Here is an 18,633-nt window from a genome sequence, read left to right as displayed (position 1 = left end):
ACGTAGCCGGCTGAGGCTGCAGCAAGGGGGCGGGGGGAGCTAACAGGAGTCCTAGGGAGGCTGTGGGGTCCCTGCCCCAGTGCAGCGGACAGCTCGGTGGCCAGGCCCTTCCAGCCCCCCATTTCTGTGGGGTCCCCACTGTTTCTCTCCCTGCCCCTTTGCTGAGGAGCCGGCTTTCCCCCCATAACCCTTACGCATGTGGGGGGCACGTGGGCGCACGGACTCCACTGGGGAAGGGGTTAAGCCACGCCCAGCGCCCACTAGCCATCACTGCCCCCATCCCCTGGGGGCGGGGCTCCCCTGCCTCCCTCCGCACTACAACTCCCGGCGCGCCCTGCGCGGCGGACTACACCTCCCAGCATGCCCCGCGCGCGGGGCGGGGCGGCGGGGACTACATATCCCGTGGGGCCGCGGGGCAGGCCGGCGGCCGAGGGGCGGGGCCAGGCGGGCAGGCTGGAGGGGCGCGGCGAGCACTCGCAGCCCGGCGGGGCCATGGGCGAGCGCGGCGCGGGCAGCTCCCGCCGCAGGCGGCCCGGGCCCCGGAGACCCAGCGGGGGCGGCCCGGCCGAGGGGGAGCACGAGCCCCCCAAGGACCCCCCCGCGGAGCCCGACGCCTGCGGGGACTTCAGGTGAGCGCCCCCCACGTGGGGACCCCGGGATCCCTCCCCCACGTGTCCCCCCCGCTGTGCCCGGGCGGGTCCGTGGGGCCCCGAGAGCCCTGGCCCCGCCCTCCCCAGGCCCCCTGCACCCCGGGGGGTCCCCGTGTGGCCCCAGTGTCTGATCCCTCCTGCTCTTCCCCGTGGGGCCCCCGAGCCTGGCCCCTCCCCATGGGGCTCCTGTGCGTGGGGGGGGGGAATCTGTGGGGCCCCTGGAGTGCGCTCCCCTGGGGGGCGGTCTGTGGGGCTGTAGAGCCTGCTTCTCCCTCCCCCCCCCATGGGAAGTTTGGAGCGTGGCCCCTCCCCTCGGGCCTTAGCCTCAGGGACCCCCCTTTGCTGGGTCCATGGCACCCCTCGCTCCAGTGTGTCCAGTGGGCCCCTCCCAGCCTGGGAGATCTACCCCCTCTTCCAGCAACGGGCTCACTTCGGTGCCCCCCCCCCCAGCGCTGCGTGGCCCCCCCATGCCAGCCCTGCCCTGGGGGCGAGTTCTGCCAGTACCATGGCACGCCGGCTCCTACCTCCCCCCCGCCGGCTCTGGGACGGGCTGCGTGGAGCTGGCAGGGGGTGATGGGATCCTGTGTTAACTCTTGACCCTAATGACGTGGCGCGGAACCTGTCTGAGCCCTTTACCCGTCTGACTCATGCAGATAAGACTGGCGCATGGTCCAAGGGTCCCAATTCCAGTGCCCCTTGCCGCAGAGCGCCGCACCCGTGCTCGCCCGCCTGTGGCACGTCGGGCCTCCGCTTCGTGTTCTGCCCCTCTTCTCCTTGCATTGGCCTCGCGGTCCGGTTCAGCCCCCGGGCCTGTCTGCCGTGCCCCGCCGGCTCCCTTCCCGGCCCTTTGCGGGGGGCGAGCTGGCTCCCTGTGTGTTTGGAAAGCAGATCCCGGGGCGGGGCAGGGTCAGCACCACAAGGGAGCCCAGCCCCGGTGCCGTTCAAAGTGCTGGCCCGTTCAGCATTGCTCTGGTTACATGGCAACGCTTGTGTCCGGCCGGCCCGACTTACCTTCCGAGCAGGGTGCTGGGGGGCGCTATGGAAGGCTGCCCGGGCGCTGGGGGACCGCCGGGCGCTGGGGGACCGCCGGGCGCTGGGGGACCGCCGGGCGCTGGGGGACCGCCCTGGGCTGGCTGGCTTTCTCAGCCCTCGGCCCGGCAGGCCGCGTTCGCCGTGATGGGTTCCCGGCCGTCTCCTGGGGCCGCAGCTCTCCCGTCGCGTCGTGGGCCGGTGGCGTTTTTAGAGCCGCCTCGGTGTATTTTTAACACTCTCCTGCGGATTCGCCCGTGGCCCAGGGAGGGGAAATGCGCGTTGCCTTCTGCAGCTGCCATCGGCGCGCCGGCCCTGGCTGGGGCTGCTTGGGGAGGAGTGGGACCGGGCTCCGCGCCCCGGGGCTCCCTCCATGTGCCGTGCGTTCCGGCGCTCTTGCTTTGGGGCGCCATTTGGCCACCAGCAGGAGTCTCTGCGCATGGAGGGTCCCTCCGACGCATTGGGGGCGGCTGTGGCAGATGGCGCACGGAGGGGAGCTGGCAGCGACCATCCCCTCAGTGCCTCCCGGCGGGTTCTGGCTCCAGTGCCCATCGGGGCTGGGAGGCGTTTCCCCCGTGTCAGACCGGCGGGGTCCTCGGCGCTGCCTTTCCCTGCAGTGGGCGTGTCCGAGTCACCGGTGCCCCTCGGTCCCTGCTGCCGGTGCCACAGGCCGGTCTGGTCGGCTGGGGGGTCCCGTCCCTGCAGCTGGGCTTGGCGTGTGCGATGCAGGACGTCCCCCAGGAGAGCCGGTGGCCTGGCGCGTCCCACCCCCTCCTGCCGGTGCCGCGTGCTCCCGGGGTGCTCGGCGTGGCCAGCGGCTTGTTTCTGAGCTGCCTCGTGGTGCGGGGCCTGGAGCCGGGCGCGCTGGGTGCCGTGCAGATTGACCGGTGGGGGAGGGGTCTCCCAAGCGGCGTGCGGGGGCTGCCCCGTTCACAGGAGCGATCCCCTCCCAGGCGGTGGGAGGGGCCGGTTCAGCTGCCCGAAGGTGTCCGGGGTGCTGGGTGGCGACGGCTGGACGAACGGGCCCCTCCGTGCAGCGGCGCCAGGCGTGAGGCTGGGCTGCACGGAGCAATCGCCCGCCGGGGGTCACGACCCACAGCTTGGGACGGCTGCCCTGGCGAGCCCGCGGGGGGGGGGGGGGGGGGGTGCCTGGCTGTGCGGCCGGCGGGTGGGTTCCCTCCACTCCCCCCTCGCAGCTTTCCGGCTCGGGGAGGGATGCGGCGGCCTCTGGGGTGTCGGCAGGGCTGGATTTGTCTCCATTTCCGAGGGCTCCCGTCTGCCAGACCAGCTGGTCTCTAGCGGGCCAGGTCCGACCCGGAGCGCGAGTGCTGGCCCTGTGGCCTCGCAGCCTGGCCCTCCTGCCGTGGGACCCCAATGTGCCAGGGACCAGGCCTGTGCCTGCTGCACTGGTCTCTTCCTAAGCCCCCCGACCCCCACCCCGCCTGTGGGGCATGCCCTGCCCCTGCCCCGTGGGGAGAGGGCTGCGGCTGATAGAGGCAGCGGGGCGGGGGGGGAGAGGGGGCGACTGGTCGAATCGCCAGTGGCCTACGTCCCTAGCAGGACCGGCAGCCGCGAGCGAGGGGCAGAGTCCGGCCTCCCGGTGGCGGGAGCAACGGGCTGGCCTTTCAGAGGGCGCCTGAGCCGGTGAGTCCTGGAGCGGCCGGGGGCGGCTGACGCTAGAGCCCAGCGTGCCAGGCCTGGCGCCGAGAGCCAAGGCGGGCGACCGTTCCTGCTGCTCTGTTTTTGCGACCCAGCAAGCGGCGGCGTGAGCCGGGCTGAAGGCCTGGGATCCGTCCCCTGCAGGCTGGCTGCGCTTTGGGGCCAGGAGCTCACAGCCGTGCCCGGAGCCGGGCCCCCTCAAAGGCAGAGCCACTTGGCACTCGCGTGCTGGAGGGTCCCAGAGCACTTTCCCCGGCCCCGTGGCTGCAGTGTCTGACCCTTGCAAGCCTCCCCGGCAGGGCACTTCCCTGCTGTGCTGCGGGGGGATTGACCGGACAGTCCCAGGCTCGTCCTCTACCCCTTGGTGCTGGCGTGAGCCGCAGGCAGCCCCTGGCTGGAGGCTTTTGAGGACGGGCCGGGTGCTGAGCAGGACGGGCTGGATGCTTGGCCCGGCCTCAAGTGACACGACCGGGATAGCAGGGCTTGTCCAGTTCTACGTGCCTGTGCCTGCTCCGTCCTCTGCCACTGCATTGCCACCTCCTTGGGAGTGTTTCCCGATGGTGTTAGCAGCCCAGTGCGGGACACAGAGTCCTGCATCCACATTGAGACTGCGGCGGGTGAACCGGGTTTGGCGTTTCCCTGGGGATTCAGGAAAACGGGATCCAGCCCCTTCCCCCTCTGGATTGCTGGGGGGCTCTCGCGATGGGTCAGAACTGCCAGGGTCTCTGCTGAGAGCAGGCGGCCCTCGGCGCAGTGCAGAGAGCAGGCCCCCCCCCCTCCCCCTGCTCTGTGCCAGGCAGCGACCCAGCACGTTGCTGCTGCGCACGGGAGCCGACACGCTGGCCGTGCAAGGGGGGGCACGCACGGGGCACGTTGGTGTACGTGGGCCCGGGGCAGGGCAGGGCGGGTCTGTGTAAGCTGCAGACTGGGCCTGTCTGGGGGGAGGAATCCTGGCGAGGGGCGTCCGGGGGAGGCGCGTGGGCTGGCGAGGGGTGTCCAGCTCCACGCCCCTCGGGCGGGCAGAGCCGCCGTCTCCCCTTGGCGCGCCCTCTGCCTTGCCCGCTTGCCGAGCCTGTGGCGAGCACAGCCGGCTGTGCGGTGCCAGGCTAGAGACCCGCAGTGCCGGGTGGGCAGAGGCAGCCCTGTGCCGGGAGCCGGGGAGCGGGCGTCGGGTCGGAAGGGAGCCGGTCGTGCGGGGCGGAGGCTCCGCCGGCTGTCACCTCGCTGGGAGACACTTGGCCTGGATCACCGGGCTCCCTGGGCCCTAACTGACGCGCAGCAAACCCTGCGCCGCGGGGCCGATCCCCAGGGGCCAGGACTGGCCTCGGGAAGGCGCCGGCGCCAGCTCAGTCCGAGCGCGAGGGAGCCGTGGCCGGGCCAGAGAAATGGCAAATCCGCGCCCCGCAGTCCAGCGCTGCGCCCTCGCGGGTCGCCTGGCGCCGCAGGAGGCAGCTGAGTGTCTGGGTTTGGGGGGAGGCTGAATCGGTCTCAAGGGCAAAGCCGCGTAGGGCTCAACCGCCTCTGCCGTGTCCTAGAGCCGAGCGCTGGCCGGTGGCTGCTGCCTGTTGCAACAGGAAAGGGGACGAGCCGCATTCAACCGCACGAATCCGCCTCTGGCTGCAAACCCGGCCCCTCTCATCCGGCTCGGCGGGGGCCTCGGGATTCCCCTGCCTTGATCCGGGGATAATCCCGGCTCAGCACTCCTCGCTAAGGGGATCCAGAAGTCAGGCCCGGCCGGTCTGGCTGGGGCTCAGGCCTGGTGCCAAGTGCCGGCCCCCAGCTGAGCTGACACCCCTGTAGCTGCCGAGCAGCGTTTCCAGCCGGGGTGGGGGTCCCATGTGCCTCCAGCTGCTGCTCCCGGCCCCGACCCTCGCCAGGTTCATCTGGCTTGTGGGCTCCGGGGCCGCTGTGCCACTGTCCAGTGCACACGGGCTGGCTGTGCCCAGCAGAACCCCGGCCCTTAAGCCCGTTCTCTGCTGCCCCCAGGAGCGGCCTGCGCCGGGTGGCCACGGAGCAGCGTGTCCCTGGCGCCGGGGGGACCTGGGCTCCTGTTTCCCAGAGCGAGTAGCAGGCCCCGGCTGGCCAAGGCCTGGCTCGGGGTTCCCCTGCATCGTCCCAGGCAGGGCAGCCAGCGGGACCCCACGTGCGTGGGCTGAGGGGCCTTGTACCGGCTGGAGGAGAGGTGCCAGGCCCTGGCCTGCTGCCCCACTGCGAGGGACCGGCCCCCTGGCAGCACCCGGGGGAGTGCTGGGCTCGCTATGGGGGGGCTTGCCGGTGCTTGGGGGAGGGGTGTGGCGCCAGGCTGTGTGGGGAGGGGTGCTCGTTGTGCCCGTGGGTGGCTGGCTGGGCTAGTCCCAGCTGGGAGCTGCTTGGCCTGTTCCACCCGCCACGCTGGCCGGCTGCACAGCAGGGCGTGGGCATGTCCCGTGGGCGCTGCCCCGCCGTGGCTCAGGGTTCCCTGTGGGGTGAGCGTGTGGCCGGGAATGTGCAGGTCGGGGGGGGTGGTGGGGCTGGCTGGGGGGTGGTGCTGGGCTGGCCTAGCAGGGTGCAGTCTGCGTGCCTTGAGGCAGCGGGCGGGGGCTCTCTTGGTGGAGGGGGGTCCCCGCCTGTGGCGGGCACGTGGATAACCTGCTGGGGTCTCTGCCTTCTGCCAGGTGTCACAAGGTGCAGGAGTCTCTGCTCAGCTCGGCCAGCGGCTACAGCAACTACCGGGGCATCCTGAACTGGTGTGTGGTCATGCTGGTGAGTAGCCCTCGCCGCTGGATCGGCTTTCCGCGCCCCGGGCGGCTGCTTGGGCGGCTCGGCCTGGCGCCAGGGCCCGCGTGTAACCGTGCCTAGCCTGGGGCGCCCCTGGTGCAGCCAGGAGCGGCGCCGCCGGGAGCAGCGCCGCCTTGGGCTCCCCACGCTCTGCTCCCTCTCCAGCCACTCGGAGTCGGCTGCAGCAGGCTGGCCCATGGGAGAGCGCTGGCCCATGGGAGAGCACAGGCCCCAGCCCCTCGCCCTGTTGCTGAGCTGGGACCGTGAGCTCTGCGGCCGCAGCTACTCCCTGCCCAGCGCTGGCGGGTTGGAATACGCCTGCCGCCACGGAGCCGCCTGGGGTCTAGGCCTGAGCCCCGAGCTGGGATCCCGTGTTGCTTTGCGCCTTCTCCCTGCCCCGGCACCCTCGGCCAGCTGCTCTCCCAGGGCTGTGCCGAGGCTGACAGGTGCCCGTGACGAGAGCGCCCCGGGGCTGTGCCGGGCGGGAGGGCGCGCGCTCAGTGCCAGCCTAGTGCCAGCCTAGCAGGGCTGCTCTCTCCTCCCCAGGAGGAAACGGGTCCAGGGGTCCAGGGGCCTCTTGGGCCGGCGGGGCCCCGGCTCCGTCCTTGGCCTCGTGCAGAGCCGCCTGCGAGAAGGGCTGTAGCCAGGCAGAGGCGCCCGGCTGAGGCCTGCAGCGTGGCGGGCGAGGGGAGGACGGGCGCCCGGCCTGCGGCTCTGCCCAGAGCGGGGTCACGGCCGCTGGCTAATCCGGGTGCCTGTTTGATTTGATTAGCCCGGGAGAGTGAGCAGGGACTTGGCGGCTGCCGCTGCTCTGTCTCCGAACTAGCTCGGGCGCCTGCTCGTGGGCCCGGCCGGGGGGCAGCTCCCTGGCAAGGGGCTTCCTGCCCCGGGCTCGTGTCCGACGGTCCCGGGCCCTTCCCGGGCGGCTGTCGGGCCTGGCCCCTGCACCCAGCAGCGCTGGCCGGCCGCAGGGCCCCTGCACCAGGCCCAGGGCCCCGCCGGTCCCCCAGGGCGGTGCCGGAGCCTGGCGGCCCAGCCGGGCTGGCACCTGGGCCCTGCCGTGCTCTGCTGCGTGTGGCCACGGAGGCGGGAGGGAGGCGCGGTGCCTGGCAGGAGTCCCAGGCCTTTGCTGGCAGAGCCCAGCCCGCCCCTGCAGTTGGCTCGGCTGCTTGTGCCCGTGGCCCCGGGGGAGCTGCAGGCCGGGGGGGCCAGGCAGGACCTGCAGCAGAAACGCCCCCAGGCTCTCTGGGGGCCTGGCAGGGACCCCTCCCCCATGGCATGAGCACCCCGTCTCCGTGGGGCGGCGGGGGGCAGGGCCGGGGCGGTGCCTGGGTCTGGAAGTGACAGCGCAGTGCTCGCGCCTCCGGGGGGGGGGGGGGGGGGGTCTGTTGCTCCCTGCCCCAGAGCCTGCCAGCCCAGCGGGGTGGGGCAAACGCCAGAGCCCACAGCACTGGGCTGGACAGACACAGGCCTTCTGGCCAGCCCCCCGCGCCCCCCCCCCCCCCCCCGCTGGGATGGAGCTCCTCCCCCACCCCCTGGGCTGCACACTGTGGGAAAGGGGCTGGGTCAGACCAGCCCGTCCTGTGGCCACACTGGTCCTGCTGGGTGGGGGAGTGTGGCCCAGGCCTGTGGCAGCCGGCTGTGGGGGGGGGTAGCAGGGGTGGGGGCGCCCAGACCTGTGAGCCGGCTGTGGGGGGGGGGGGGGGCGCCCAGACCTGTGAGCCGGCTGTGGGGGGGGGTAGCAGGGGTGGGGGCGCCCAGACCTGTGAGCCGGCTGTGGGGGGGGGGGGGGGCGCCCAGACCTGTGAGCCGGCTGTGGGGGGGGGTAGCGGGGGTGGGGGCGCCCAGACCTGTGAGCCGGCTGTGGGGGGGGGGGTGGGGGCGCCCAGACCTGTGAGCCGGCTGTGGGGGGGGTAGCGGGGGTGGGGGCGCCCAGACCTGTGAGCCGGCTGTGGGGGGGAGGGGTAGCGGGGGTGGGGGGTGCCCAGACCTGTGAGCCGGCTGGGGGGGGGGAGCGCCCAGACCTGTGAGCCGGCTGGGGGGTGCGGGAGGGGCGATAGCGGGGGCGGGAGCCTCCGCCAGGGAGGCCCCGGCTCTAGCAGGCTTGCCCGTGTCCCTGGCGCCCTGGGGCGGGCAGGCCGGCGCCGGGTGGCCAGTGCTCCCCACAGCTGGGGGCGGCTGGAAGGAGCCGGCCCAGCCCCGGGCCCTGTTGCTTCACTGCCTGGCGACCTTTGCCTGTGCCGAGCCCTGGGTGCGGCTCCCGGCAGCGTTTCCAACCGCCTTGGGGGCGCACGGAGCCCGAGTCCTCCGGCAGGGCTGCCTGGGGGCGCCCGAGGCCCAGCGGGAGCCGGGGAGGGCGGCCCGGCTGCGTGGGGGGAGGCTGCAGCTGCCCTGGCCAAAGGCGACTCGGCCCGGGAGCGAGCGTGGGAAGGGGAGGGGCCGGCAGCCCGAGCTGGAGAAACTTGCTCTTGCTCAGAGCTTCCGGCCTCCCTGAGCTCCCCACGGAGCCGCCGCCCTGGAGCCCAGCCAGCCCTGGGCCCTGCGCTGCCACAGCGGGCGCTGGACCCTCACCCCTCTGCCCAGCCCAGCCTGGCCCTTGTTCTCGGGCCGTGGGCCGACAGCCGGGCTCTTGTTGCCCTTCCGAGGCGCAGAGGCCCCGGCGTAGGCTCCCAGGGCACCGTGTGGGGGGGATGCCCTGGGCCAGGCCGGGGTGTTTCCTGGGCTCCAGGCAGGCCTGTGTCCCGCTCCTGGGCCCTCCAGCGGGCAGCCCGGCCGAGGCGCCACGTGCGGGGCTCTGCCAGCCCAGCCCCTGCTCAGTGTCGGGCCCCCGGATCGGCCCAGCCCAGAAGTGCCCGACAAGACTCCCCGCTTGGGGCGCCCATCTCGGCCCCTCACCTGCCGGCTCGTCTCCCCGCCTGCCGAGGGCCGGTCTGCCCCAGAGCAGCCGGGGCGCCTGGCGTGTGCCCCGTGGCCTCGGCCCTGCAGCGCCAGTGTGCGGCCATGGAGAGAGGGACGGGGGGTCTGACTTGTGCCCTGTGGGCCCCCCACAGCACGGCACAGCTGCTGGCAGGGATTGGGCGGCTCCCTTGGGCCTGACCCGCGCAGCTCAGGTGGGCCCAAAGAGGCAGGGGCAGGCCAGTGGGCAGATGCCACCTTGGCCCCCAGGCCCTGTCTCTTGCCAGGGGCGGAGCACAGCAAAGCCTGGAGCGGCAGGCTCCTCTGAGCAGCCCCCCGGGACGCTCCAGCCCCAAACTGTCCCTGCTGGGCCTGCCCCTTGGCGCTGGATCTAGGCTCCGAGTGACGTCGGCTCCTTCCCTTGCAGGTCTTGAGCAACGCCCGGCTCTTCCTGGAGAACCTCATCAAGTAAGTGCGCCCCTCCCCCCAGCGGCCCGGCGTGCGGGGCCCGGCTCACCCGCGGGACGGGCTCTGGGGGCTGCCAGTCAGCTGGCTCGGGGGCAGACTCCAGCGCTCCTGCCCTGGGTGACGTGGCTGGCCAGCCCGGCACGCCCCGCTGGGCTTGGGGCGAGCAGGGAGGCCCAGGGAGAGCCAGGAGCTGCCCTGCAGGGGGAACGTGCTGGCAGAACGTGGCCCGGTGGGCACCGAGCGTCTCTGGGGCAGGTGGTACGTGCTGCACCCGGCAGCGCCGTCGCCTGGGCGCTGGCTGCCCCCTGCTCTCGGGGGGAGTCTTGTGGCAGCCGGGCCCTGTGCCCAGAATCCCGGCCGAGAAGGGCCAGGCCCTTGTGCCGCACCCAGGGCTGGCGTGGCTCGTGGCCTTGGCTCGTGGCCATGCATGCTGGCCTGGCCCCCGCTGCTGCCTGGCCCATGGACGTACCAGGGCGACTCGCTGGCGCCAGACCGACCTGCTCCCTGCAGTTTGGGGTGGCACAAATAGCCCAGCACGGGGGGACTCGACCGTCATCCACTGGGGCCGGTTGCGCTGCTGAGACCAGGCACGTTCCCCCACGTCCCTGCCTGCCCCAGGGCTCCCCGAGTCCCTGCGCCGGCCAAGGCGGTTCCCAGTGCCGAGGGCCGGGTGCCACCCCGTGGTGCCGACGGGTACTGCAGCCTCTGAGCCGCGCTCCTGCCAGAGCAGCAGGGCCCCGAAGTCTGCCGCTCGGCCTGCCAGCTCTGCGCTGTCCCCGTGCGGCTCGGCAGCGAGGCCAGGCCTGGCGAGCTGCAGCCCCTGCGCCCAGCAGGACTCCTGGGGAGCCGCAGCCAGCGCTGGGGCCAGCATCTGCCGCTCGGGCCTCTCGGAGAGGAGTAGAGGGGGAGCCCCACCGCCCTGCCGGGCCGAGATGCTCGCTGGCCCCGGAGCCTGCGGGGTCCCAATAATCCTGTTAATGGCTGGGGGCTCTGCCAGGGGGCCAGGCGGCTGCTGAGGCATCGGGGCCCTGGCCTAGCGCCGGGTTGGCGGACGCCACGGGGTGTGGGCAGCACAGTCGCCCCCGCCCATTGTCTGTGGAGGGGCGCGTGGTCGGTGGCCACGGGGAGGAGTGGACCGAGGTTCTGTGCAGAGACCGGCTGTGGCCAGCTCCCCGCCGGGCCGGGATGGGGCGCCGTGCTCCGGGGCCCCCGGGCCGGGATGGGGCGCCCTGCTCCGGGGCCCCCGGGCCGGGATGGGGCGCCCTGCCCCGGGGCCGGGATGGGGCGCCCTGCTCCGGGGCCCCCGGGCCCTCCTGCTCACCCGGGATGTCTCCGACAGGTACGGTATTCTGGTGGACCCGATCCAGGTGGTCTCCCTGTTCCTGAAGGACCCCTACAGCTGGCCATCCTTGTGCCTGGTCATTGGTGAGTTGCTGGCCCTCCGGCGCAGGGGGGAGGACTGGAACCGGAAGGGCCCATGTTGCCAGCTGTAAACCCAGCCCCAGGAGGGGGCAGAAGGTCCCAGTATGAGTGCTGCAGGGATCCTGGGGGGAGCAGAGCTGGACAAGCCATGAGAGGGAGAGTCCCAGGCTTCCTGCTCCCCTGAGCCACCCGTCCCGTCTGTGCTGCCCCTTGGCCGACGTCCCTGCCCCACTGGGGCCCCCACTGCTGGTCTGCTTCCCTGCTGGCCCTCCCCAGGTTCCCCACAGGGTCGAGGGGGCAGCGTCTCACTGGATCTTTGGGGGAGAGCAGGGCCCCCCTGCCTGCCCCAGGGCCTGGCCAGGCCTCCAGCCGCGCCCTGGGCAGCCGGGGGTGCCGCCAAGGGGCTGTCTGTGCTAACGGTGTCTCTCTGCAGTGGCCAATGTGTTCGCGCTGACCGCTCTGCACACGGAGCGACGCCTGGCAGCGGTGAGCCTCGCGCCCTGGCGCTCAAACCGGCCCAGGGAGCTGCCTGGGGGTTCCCGCGGGGGAGGAGGGGTCTTGGACCGGCCTGCCCCAGGTCAGGGGCTGCCCTGCCTTGTCTGGAGCGCTGCACGGTGCCTCGCTCTGCCCTGGCTCCGTGGCCCGTGCACCCCAGGGGCTGGGCGCTGGATGCTGCCTCGGGGCGGGGGGTGAATGGAGGTGGGACGAGCTGTCGGGTGCAGCGCTCGGTCCTGCTCCCTGGAGTGAATCGGGCTGGGCTGGTCTCCAGCAGCTGCCCGCTCAGCTCTCAGTGCGGGTCCCCCGGCACCTCTCCCGGAGCGGGAGCCTGGGCTGCAGCCTCCAGCAGGGACAGCAGCCTGTTGCCAGGCCCCTCCAGTGCCCGGCTGTGGGAGGGGCTGCTGGGATTCCTGTTTCCAGAGGGAGGGCCGGAGCCAGGCGCTGGGGCTGTGGCCTGCCCGGGCGGGAGGGGCCGGTGCTGGCTGGGTGAGCAGCGCCGGGTGTTCGCACCTCCGCAGGGGGAGGGGAGCCGAGGGGAGGGGGCTCTGTGGGGGGGGCACAGCAGTAGTTTCCTGGCTCTCTGCAGGGCTCCCTCTCTGAGAACGCCGGCACCGTCCTCCATGCGGCCAACCTCCTGACCATCCTGTGCTTCCCGGCGCTGGTGGCGCTGGGGGTGTCCTCCATCACCCCAGGTGGGTCGGCCTCCGCTCCAGCCGTGGGCCTGTGCCGCAGGGTGCCGGGGTCTCTGGCCGCTCGGCTGGGGGTGCCGCCTGACCCACTCTGGGAGCTGCTGTCCAGCCTCCGCCCTGGGGGCCCTTTCTCGCCTCCACGGCCTGAGCGGGGGGGCTGGGGAGGACCTGCAGCGGCGCTTACGCTCCCGGCCTTGTCTCCGCAGTCGGCGCCGTGTTCACGCTCTCTATCTACACCGTCCTCTTCCTCAAGCTCTTCTCCTTCAGGGACGTCAACAAGTGGTGCCGGGGCCAGGCCTCCCGCGTGCACTCAGGTGAGCTTGGGGGGGCACCGTGCTATCTGCAGGCCGCTGTTCCGGGGCCGGGCAGGCCCCACCCTTGCGCAGGAAGAACAGCTGTTCTGGGCTTGCCCGCCAGGCCTCGCTCGCTCACGTGGCCGGTTCCAGGAGGGGTTGGGCCGGCACGCGTGGCTCCCAGAGTGGGTGCTGCATCGCCGCGTGAGGGCCTGGCTCCCTCCCACGTCCGGTGGGGTGGGGCAGCGCGTCTCCATCTCTGGCTCCAGCTGCTTCTCCTCCAGCTCCTGGGCAGAAGGCGGCCAACGGGGACGTGGCGCAGAGCGGGGTGTGCTACCCGGCGAACCTCACCTACAAAGGTAACGGCCTGCTCTCCGAACGCACCTGGACCCCCTCCCGGAGCACGTTGCTCGGCTAGGGCCCGGCAAATGCCCACGGGTGCTGTGGCTGCCCTAGCCTGCCCCCAGAGCTCCGACTTGAGAGAGTTCAGGCTGGGCGCGCAGGGCTAACGACCCCCCCTCGTCCCCCACAGCCTTACAGCCCTGCTGGGGGCCGGCCCCTGGCCTTGTTCCATGGGGCCGGCCCACCCTTCTGTGCACCCCCAGCGGGGGCTTGCGGGTCCCCGTGGCTGCTCGGCTCCGTGTGCGGTGGCTGTCGGTGGCCAGAGGGCCCAGGCCTGACTCGGCTGCTCTCTTGCAGACCTGTACTACTTCCTGTTTGCCCCCACGCTCTGCTACGAGCTGAACTTCCCTCGCTCGCCACGGATCCGCAAGCGCTTCTTGCTCCGCCGGCTCTTCGAGATGGTGAGGCCGGCTCCGGCCAGCGCCTGTGGGGAGGGGAGGGGAGGCTCGTCCGCCCGGAGCCCCGGCTCAGAAGCAGGTGGCGGCCGGGAGGGCTGGCGGCGCATGCCGGGAGCTGCTCGCTTCCGTAGCGTGGGCTGGACTCGCGGGTGGGCTCCGAGGAGTGGGGCTGCGGGTGGTGTCGGCAGAGGGCTCCTGCTGGGGCTGTACGTTCCAGCTGGGCCAACGAGGCGGGCACCACGTGCCTGCTGGGGTGCGAAGACCCCTCTAGCGAGAGCGTGCTATCGGGGGGGCATGGACCTGGCTTGGCCTAGCGCTGCCCTGCTGGAGTGCTGGGGGCAGACTGGCTTGGTGCCTGGCAGGGCGGCCGTGGAGCCAGTCTGCCAGAGGCCTGCGCCGGGCGGAGCTGCTGCTCTCACGCTGCTGCCTGTTTGTCTCCAGCTCTTCTTCATCCAGCTGCTGGTGGGGCTGATCCAGCAGGTACGTGGGGGGCTGCTCCGTTCCCTGGGCCGCCGTGGTGGGGGAGACCGTCTCTAGCACAGGAATAGCCCCAATTGGCAGTGGCAGGGGGTGGAGGGAGGTGGGAGCTGCGGCTGGCTGCCCGCCACGACCAGCCAGGCATAGACCTCAGTGCCACGTGGCTGGCGCAGAGCATGCCAGGGCCTGCCTGGCCGAATCGTGGGCCACAGACACCTGCAGCGTGGCTGGAGGGCAGGTCCCGAGCCGGGGAGTGGAGTGGCAGCTAGCACCTCGTGCAGCATGAGGCTGGGGGACCCTAGAACAAAGGGCTGACTCGGGCGTCCCTGCCTGGCTCCCAGTGAGGAAGGAGGCTGGAAGCAGGCAGAGGGCTGGGCAGACCCAGAAGGGGGGGGACTTAACAGAGTCCCGGAGCTGGGCTGAGGGGCGGCCCAAGGGCCTGGTGCGCCGCAAGGGGAGCAGCCTGCTTGTCTGGGATTCAGCGTCTTTTTTTTTTTCTCTTCAGTGGATGGTCCCCACTATCCAGAACTCCATGAAGCCCTTCCGGGTGAGTGGCCAGGCCCCCCCTCCCGCCCCGGGGCGGGGCTCCGGACGCCCCCCCCTCCCGCCCCGGGTAGGGCCGTGTGAGCTCTCGCTGGAGACGGCCCCACCAGTGGCAGCCCCGACAGCTCACGGGGAGCGTCATGCGCCACAGCCGGCCATGCAGTGGCCTGCAGTGTCTGGGCTCCAGGGCCACGGCGCTGGCTAGTGTCCGGTGGGCCTGCTGCAGGGCTGCCTCGGTGCGTGCGGAGGCTGCTGGGCTGCCTGGGGCCTGTCTGTGTCTGGGGGGGCGGGTGCCATGAAAGCCGCCTTCCCTCCGCGTGCCTGGCCGGCCGAGCCTGACGGGCGCTCTCCTCCTGCAGGACATGGACTACTCCCGCATCATCGAGCGCCTGCTGAAGCTGGCCGTGAGTATTGCAGCCGCAGCTCCCTCCTGCCGCCCTGCAACGGGCTCCCGGCCCAGTCTGGGTCCCCCTTCCCTTGTGGCAGGGGTGGGGAACCTACAGTCTGCAGGCCGGATCCGGCCCCCTGCTTGCATTGAGCTGGCCCACGCCCAGGGTTGGCTTCAAGGGGCCCTCGGGGCTTTGCCCATGGCCCTGGGCAGCACCCACTAAGCACCCGGTGGGGAGGAGGCAGCTCCAGGCGGGAGCCACATGGCTGGGGGGGGAAGCTCCCTCACCTGCAGGCTCTGCCTCCACTGCTCCCAATGGCTGGCTCCCGGGGGCGGTGCCTGCAGGAGAGTGTAGAGCCAGCTGCCCCTCTTCCCCCAGGTAAATGCCCTGCGCCCCAGGCCTCAGCTCCCTCCTAGACCCCAGTCAGAGCTCTTACCCCACCCCCACACTCATTCCTGCCCCCTCCCACGCTGCACCCCTCACTTCTGGGCCCTACACAATCTACCAGCCTCGGGCCCCGGAAGAGTTACTCCGGCCCAGCCTGTAGCCAGGCTCGGTGCTTCCACCCGCAACAGGGCGAGCGGCGCGTGCTCCAGTCCTCCGGGTGCTGTGGCTGGGGTGATGCCGAGTTGGCCACGGACACAGGCCTGGTCTGTTGCTCTCTGGCAGGTCCCCAATCATCTGATCTGGCTCATCTTCTTCTACTGGTTCTTCCACTCCTCGCTGAACGTCCTGGCCGAAGTCATGCAGTTCGGGGACCGGGAGTTCTACCGGGACTGGTGGTGAGCAGCGTCGCTGAGCCCCGCTGGGGGGGCCTGGGGCTGGACTAGCCTCACTGGCCGGCCACGGAGACCAGCTGCCGCCCGCATCCGAGGGTTTGAACGCGGGTGGCGGCATGGAAGAGCCACCTGGCTTGTCTGGCTCGCCTGCCCTGCTGGGAGGGGGTGCCTTGAGCCCCAGGAGACGGGAGAGGCTTCCGGAGCTCGCTGCCGGGCTGCGAACCCCCCAGGGCATGCACAGGCGCTGCAGGGGAAGGGAGGGCCCGTACCCGAAGGTGCTGCCCACTCTGGCCCTTGAAGTGCTGGGGGGGGACCCACCAGCAGCTGCCCCAATGCTGACGCTGTGCCACTGACGGGTTGGGCTCTGGCTCCCTGGGGATGGAGTAGGCTGTTGCTGTCCTGATGAGACCCGGGCTGGGGCCCGTAGCGGGACAGAGGGACGGTCTGAGCTGGGCAGGGCAGGGCCCCCCCCCCCCCCCCGCCGCCCAGGGCCGGTCTGAGCCTGGCAGGGCAGGGCCCCCCCCCCCCCGCCGCCCAGGTCCGGTCTGAGCCTGGCAGGGCAGGGCCCCCCCCCCCCCGCCGCCCAGGGCCGGTCTGAGCCTGGCAGGGCAGGGCCCCCCCCCCCCCCCCGCCGCCCAGGGCCGGTCTGAGCCTGGCAGGGCAGGGCCCCCCCCCCGCCGCCCAGGGCCGGTCTGAGCCTGGCAGGGCAGGGCCCCCCCCCGCCGCCCAGGGCCAGTCTGAGCCTGGCAGGGCAGGGCCCCCCCCCCGCCGCCCAGGGCCAGTCTGAGCCTGGCAGGGCAGGGCCCCCCCCCCCGCCGCCCAGGGCCGGTCTGAGCCAGGCAGGGCAGGGCCCGCTGCCACCCAGGCCACGGAAGCTGTTGGCCGAAGCCCGTGGCCGTTAACTCAGACCGCAGCTGCGTTGGGTTCTAGCTCCCTCTGCCCCTCCCGGCCGAGCGGGGTGGGCCAGGCAGCCCTGCCCTCAGGCCAGCTGCTGCTGTGCAATGCGCCCCATGCACCAGGCGCCGCCCCCGCTGTGAGCAGGCCCATGGTGCCGGGGCCCGTGGCTGGACTCGCATCCCGAGGGCCCTGGGCTGGGGGCAGTTCCAAGCTGCTGTGTGTGCAGCTGGGCTGAGGGTCGTTCTCCCCCCAGGAACTCAGAGTCTGTGACCTACTTCTGGCAGAACTGGAACATCCCGGTCCACAAGTGGTGCCTCAGGTACGGCTCCCTGCAGGCCGCCAGGGCCCCGGGCGTGCCCTGTTGGGGGTGGGGGGTGTGCTAATGGCTCCACGGCTCAAAGCAGACTGGAGCCGGCACCCAGAGCGCCTGCCAGGGCCTCGCAGCACGTGAGGCTGCTGGGGCACCAAGTCCCACCGCTCAGAGCCGGGGCTGTGCCCACCACTAACTCCTGCCCTGTGTTCTAGGCACTTCTACAAGCCCATGATCAAGAGGGGTGTGAGCAAATGGACCGCCCAGACGGCCGTGTTCCTGGCCTCGGCTTTCTTCCACGAGGTGGGCGCCGGCTCGCTCCTACGCGGGGGCACAGAGCTGCATAAGGGAACGTTTGCGGCAGAGGGTGGCGCTCCCAACAGTCTCGCCCGGCCGGCCGCCATGCCACCGTCCACTGCCCCCAGGGGCTCGTTCTGCCTGGGTGGGTTCCAGAGCAGGGCGCTGTGGCACGGCCTGGGGGAGGAAGAGTGGTAGGCCACCCTGCCTGGGCTGGAGCCGGGAGGGGGAGTTGCGTGGGGGGAGCAGTGCGGCGTGGGGCTGACGCGCAATCTCCCCCCGCAGTACTTGGTGAGCGTGCCCCTGAAGATGTTCCGGCTCTGGGCATTCATGGGCATGATGGCTCAGGTAAGACGCAGCAGGGAGGAAGGTTTCCTGCCTCCTTGGGCTGCTGTGCCCATGGCTGGGCCTTCCCCGGGGAGGTGGGGTCGCAGCAGTCGGCTGTGGCCGTGGGTCTCCTGTAGCCGCCACGTTCAGTGGCTCCCCGTCCCCCAGCCCATGCAAAGGGGCCTGCGGTGGCCGTCGTGCTCCGCTCTGGCTGTGATCGCTCCTCTCCCCAGATCCCGCTGGCCTGGTTGGTGGGCAGGTTCCTGCGTGGCAACTACGGCAACGCGGCCGTGTGGATCTCCTTGATCATCGGGCAGCCGATCGCCGTCCTGATGTACGTGCACGACTACTACGTGCTCAACTACGAAGGCAGCCAGTGACCCCGGGGGCTCCCTCTCCGGGGGCGGCAGGAGCCTGGCCGGAACGAGCCCCCTTCCTCCTGCGCCGCGCCTCGGACTGACTCACCAGCACCGGCGGCCGTGGCCGCCTCGTCTCCTGCGTGTGTGGACTGTTGAATCGACTGTCGGATCAATGCAATAACCTCCCAGCCAGGAGGAAGGGCCCCTGGGCCCTGCCCCGTCCCTCCACGGCTGCTCAGGGCCCTGCTCCGGAGGGCACTTCTCGGCCCCTGCAGAAGAAGGGTGGTGGGGGCTGAGCGCCCGTGGGTGCAGGCCAGCTGCAGAGCTGCCTTCAGAGCGTGTCTGCCCTGCCTGGGCCTGGCCCTGGCCTCCCCGCAGGCTGCCCAGCTTTGCCCGCCGGGGCGGAGGCAGCCCGGCTCGGAGCTGCCACTGGCAAGGCACTTTAAGGGCGCGCTGCAGTCTGACGTTGGTCCCGTCCCATGTTCAGACGCTCCACGCCCCCCCCCCCCCCCCCCTCAACCCTGTAGGCTCCTGGGCATTGGTACTAGCCCTGCTGGCAGGTTCCTCGGCATGCACTACTTCCCGCTCCCAGGGAGCTGCCTGTGGGCACCACCCTTCCTGGGGGGGATTCTCTGCTCAGGGCCTTGAGCCTCGGGACCGGGTGCTGGTCCCACTTGGGCTCCTCGCTCGGGCCGCCCTTGTCCGTCCTTCGGGCCGCCCTTGTCCGTCCTCCGGGCCGCTAAGCGCCGGGCTGCCTCCAGCGGGCTGCGCGGTTTGGATCGGCTGTGTCCTCTCCACGGGGCGGCCTGCCCCCAACCTGTCTGCCCTAGTGACTGCTCCACACGTCCTGTCTGTACCTGCCAACCCAGCCAATAAAGTATCTCTCTGAGCACTGTGCCCTGGCCTCTGTGGGGGGCGGGGAGACGCTGGGCGCGCTGAGCTAGAGCGGGGGGCGGGGGGTAGTCCTGGGCCAATGCTGCACATGGGCGAAACCTGGCCCTGCAGCAAAATGACCCTCAGGCTGGGTGCCTGCTCCCCAGCAGGGCGGGGGGCCCTGGGCACAGGGAAATCACTGGGGGCCAGGCTGGGAGCCAC

The 18,633-nt window shown here is 71.9% G+C and overlaps 1 protein-coding gene across 1 annotated transcript; it reads left to right on the top strand.

Moving 5' to 3' along the window:
- Positions 1–441: 441 nt before the first annotated feature.
- Positions 442–18,427, top strand: DGAT1 (diacylglycerol O-acyltransferase 1). Its single transcript, XM_075916826.1, has 17 exons — positions 442–629; positions 5,993–6,080; positions 9,418–9,458; positions 10,798–10,883; positions 11,314–11,366; positions 11,965–12,070; positions 12,274–12,381; positions 12,645–12,719; positions 13,060–13,163; positions 13,602–13,640; positions 14,143–14,184; positions 14,540–14,584; positions 15,239–15,351; positions 16,499–16,564; positions 16,771–16,858; positions 17,138–17,200; positions 17,413–18,427. Exons 1-17 carry the CDS (start codon positions 493–495, stop codon positions 17,557–17,559), a joined length of 1,401 nt encoding a protein of 466 aa, XP_075772941.1. The 5' UTR covers positions 442–492; the 3' UTR covers positions 17,560–18,427.
- Positions 18,428–18,633: the final 206 nt, after the last annotated feature.

This window comes from Pelodiscus sinensis, unplaced genomic scaffold (assembly GCF_049634645.1).
Source record: "Pelodiscus sinensis isolate JC-2024 unplaced genomic scaffold, ASM4963464v1 ctg85, whole genome shotgun sequence".
Taxonomy (NCBI): domain Eukaryota; kingdom Metazoa; phylum Chordata; order Testudines; family Trionychidae; genus Pelodiscus; species Pelodiscus sinensis.
Note: the sequence above shows the minus strand (reverse complement) of the source record. Positions and strands in the feature narration are given on the sequence as shown.

Bases quoted from the DNA above. Each gene is read 5' to 3' on its own strand.
- DGAT1 (XM_075916826.1), top strand. From the start codon at position 493: ATGGGCGAGCGCGGCGCGGGCAGCTCCCGCCGCAGGCGGCCCGGGCCC. The intron at 11,367-11,964 runs GTGAGCCTCGCG...GGCTCTCTGCAG, and splicing joins CGGAGCGACGCCTGGCAGCG to GGCTCCCTCTCTGAGAACGC. The intron at 14,185-14,539 runs GTGAGTGGCCAG...CTCCTCCTGCAG, and splicing joins ACTCCATGAAGCCCTTCCGG to GACATGGACTACTCCCGCAT.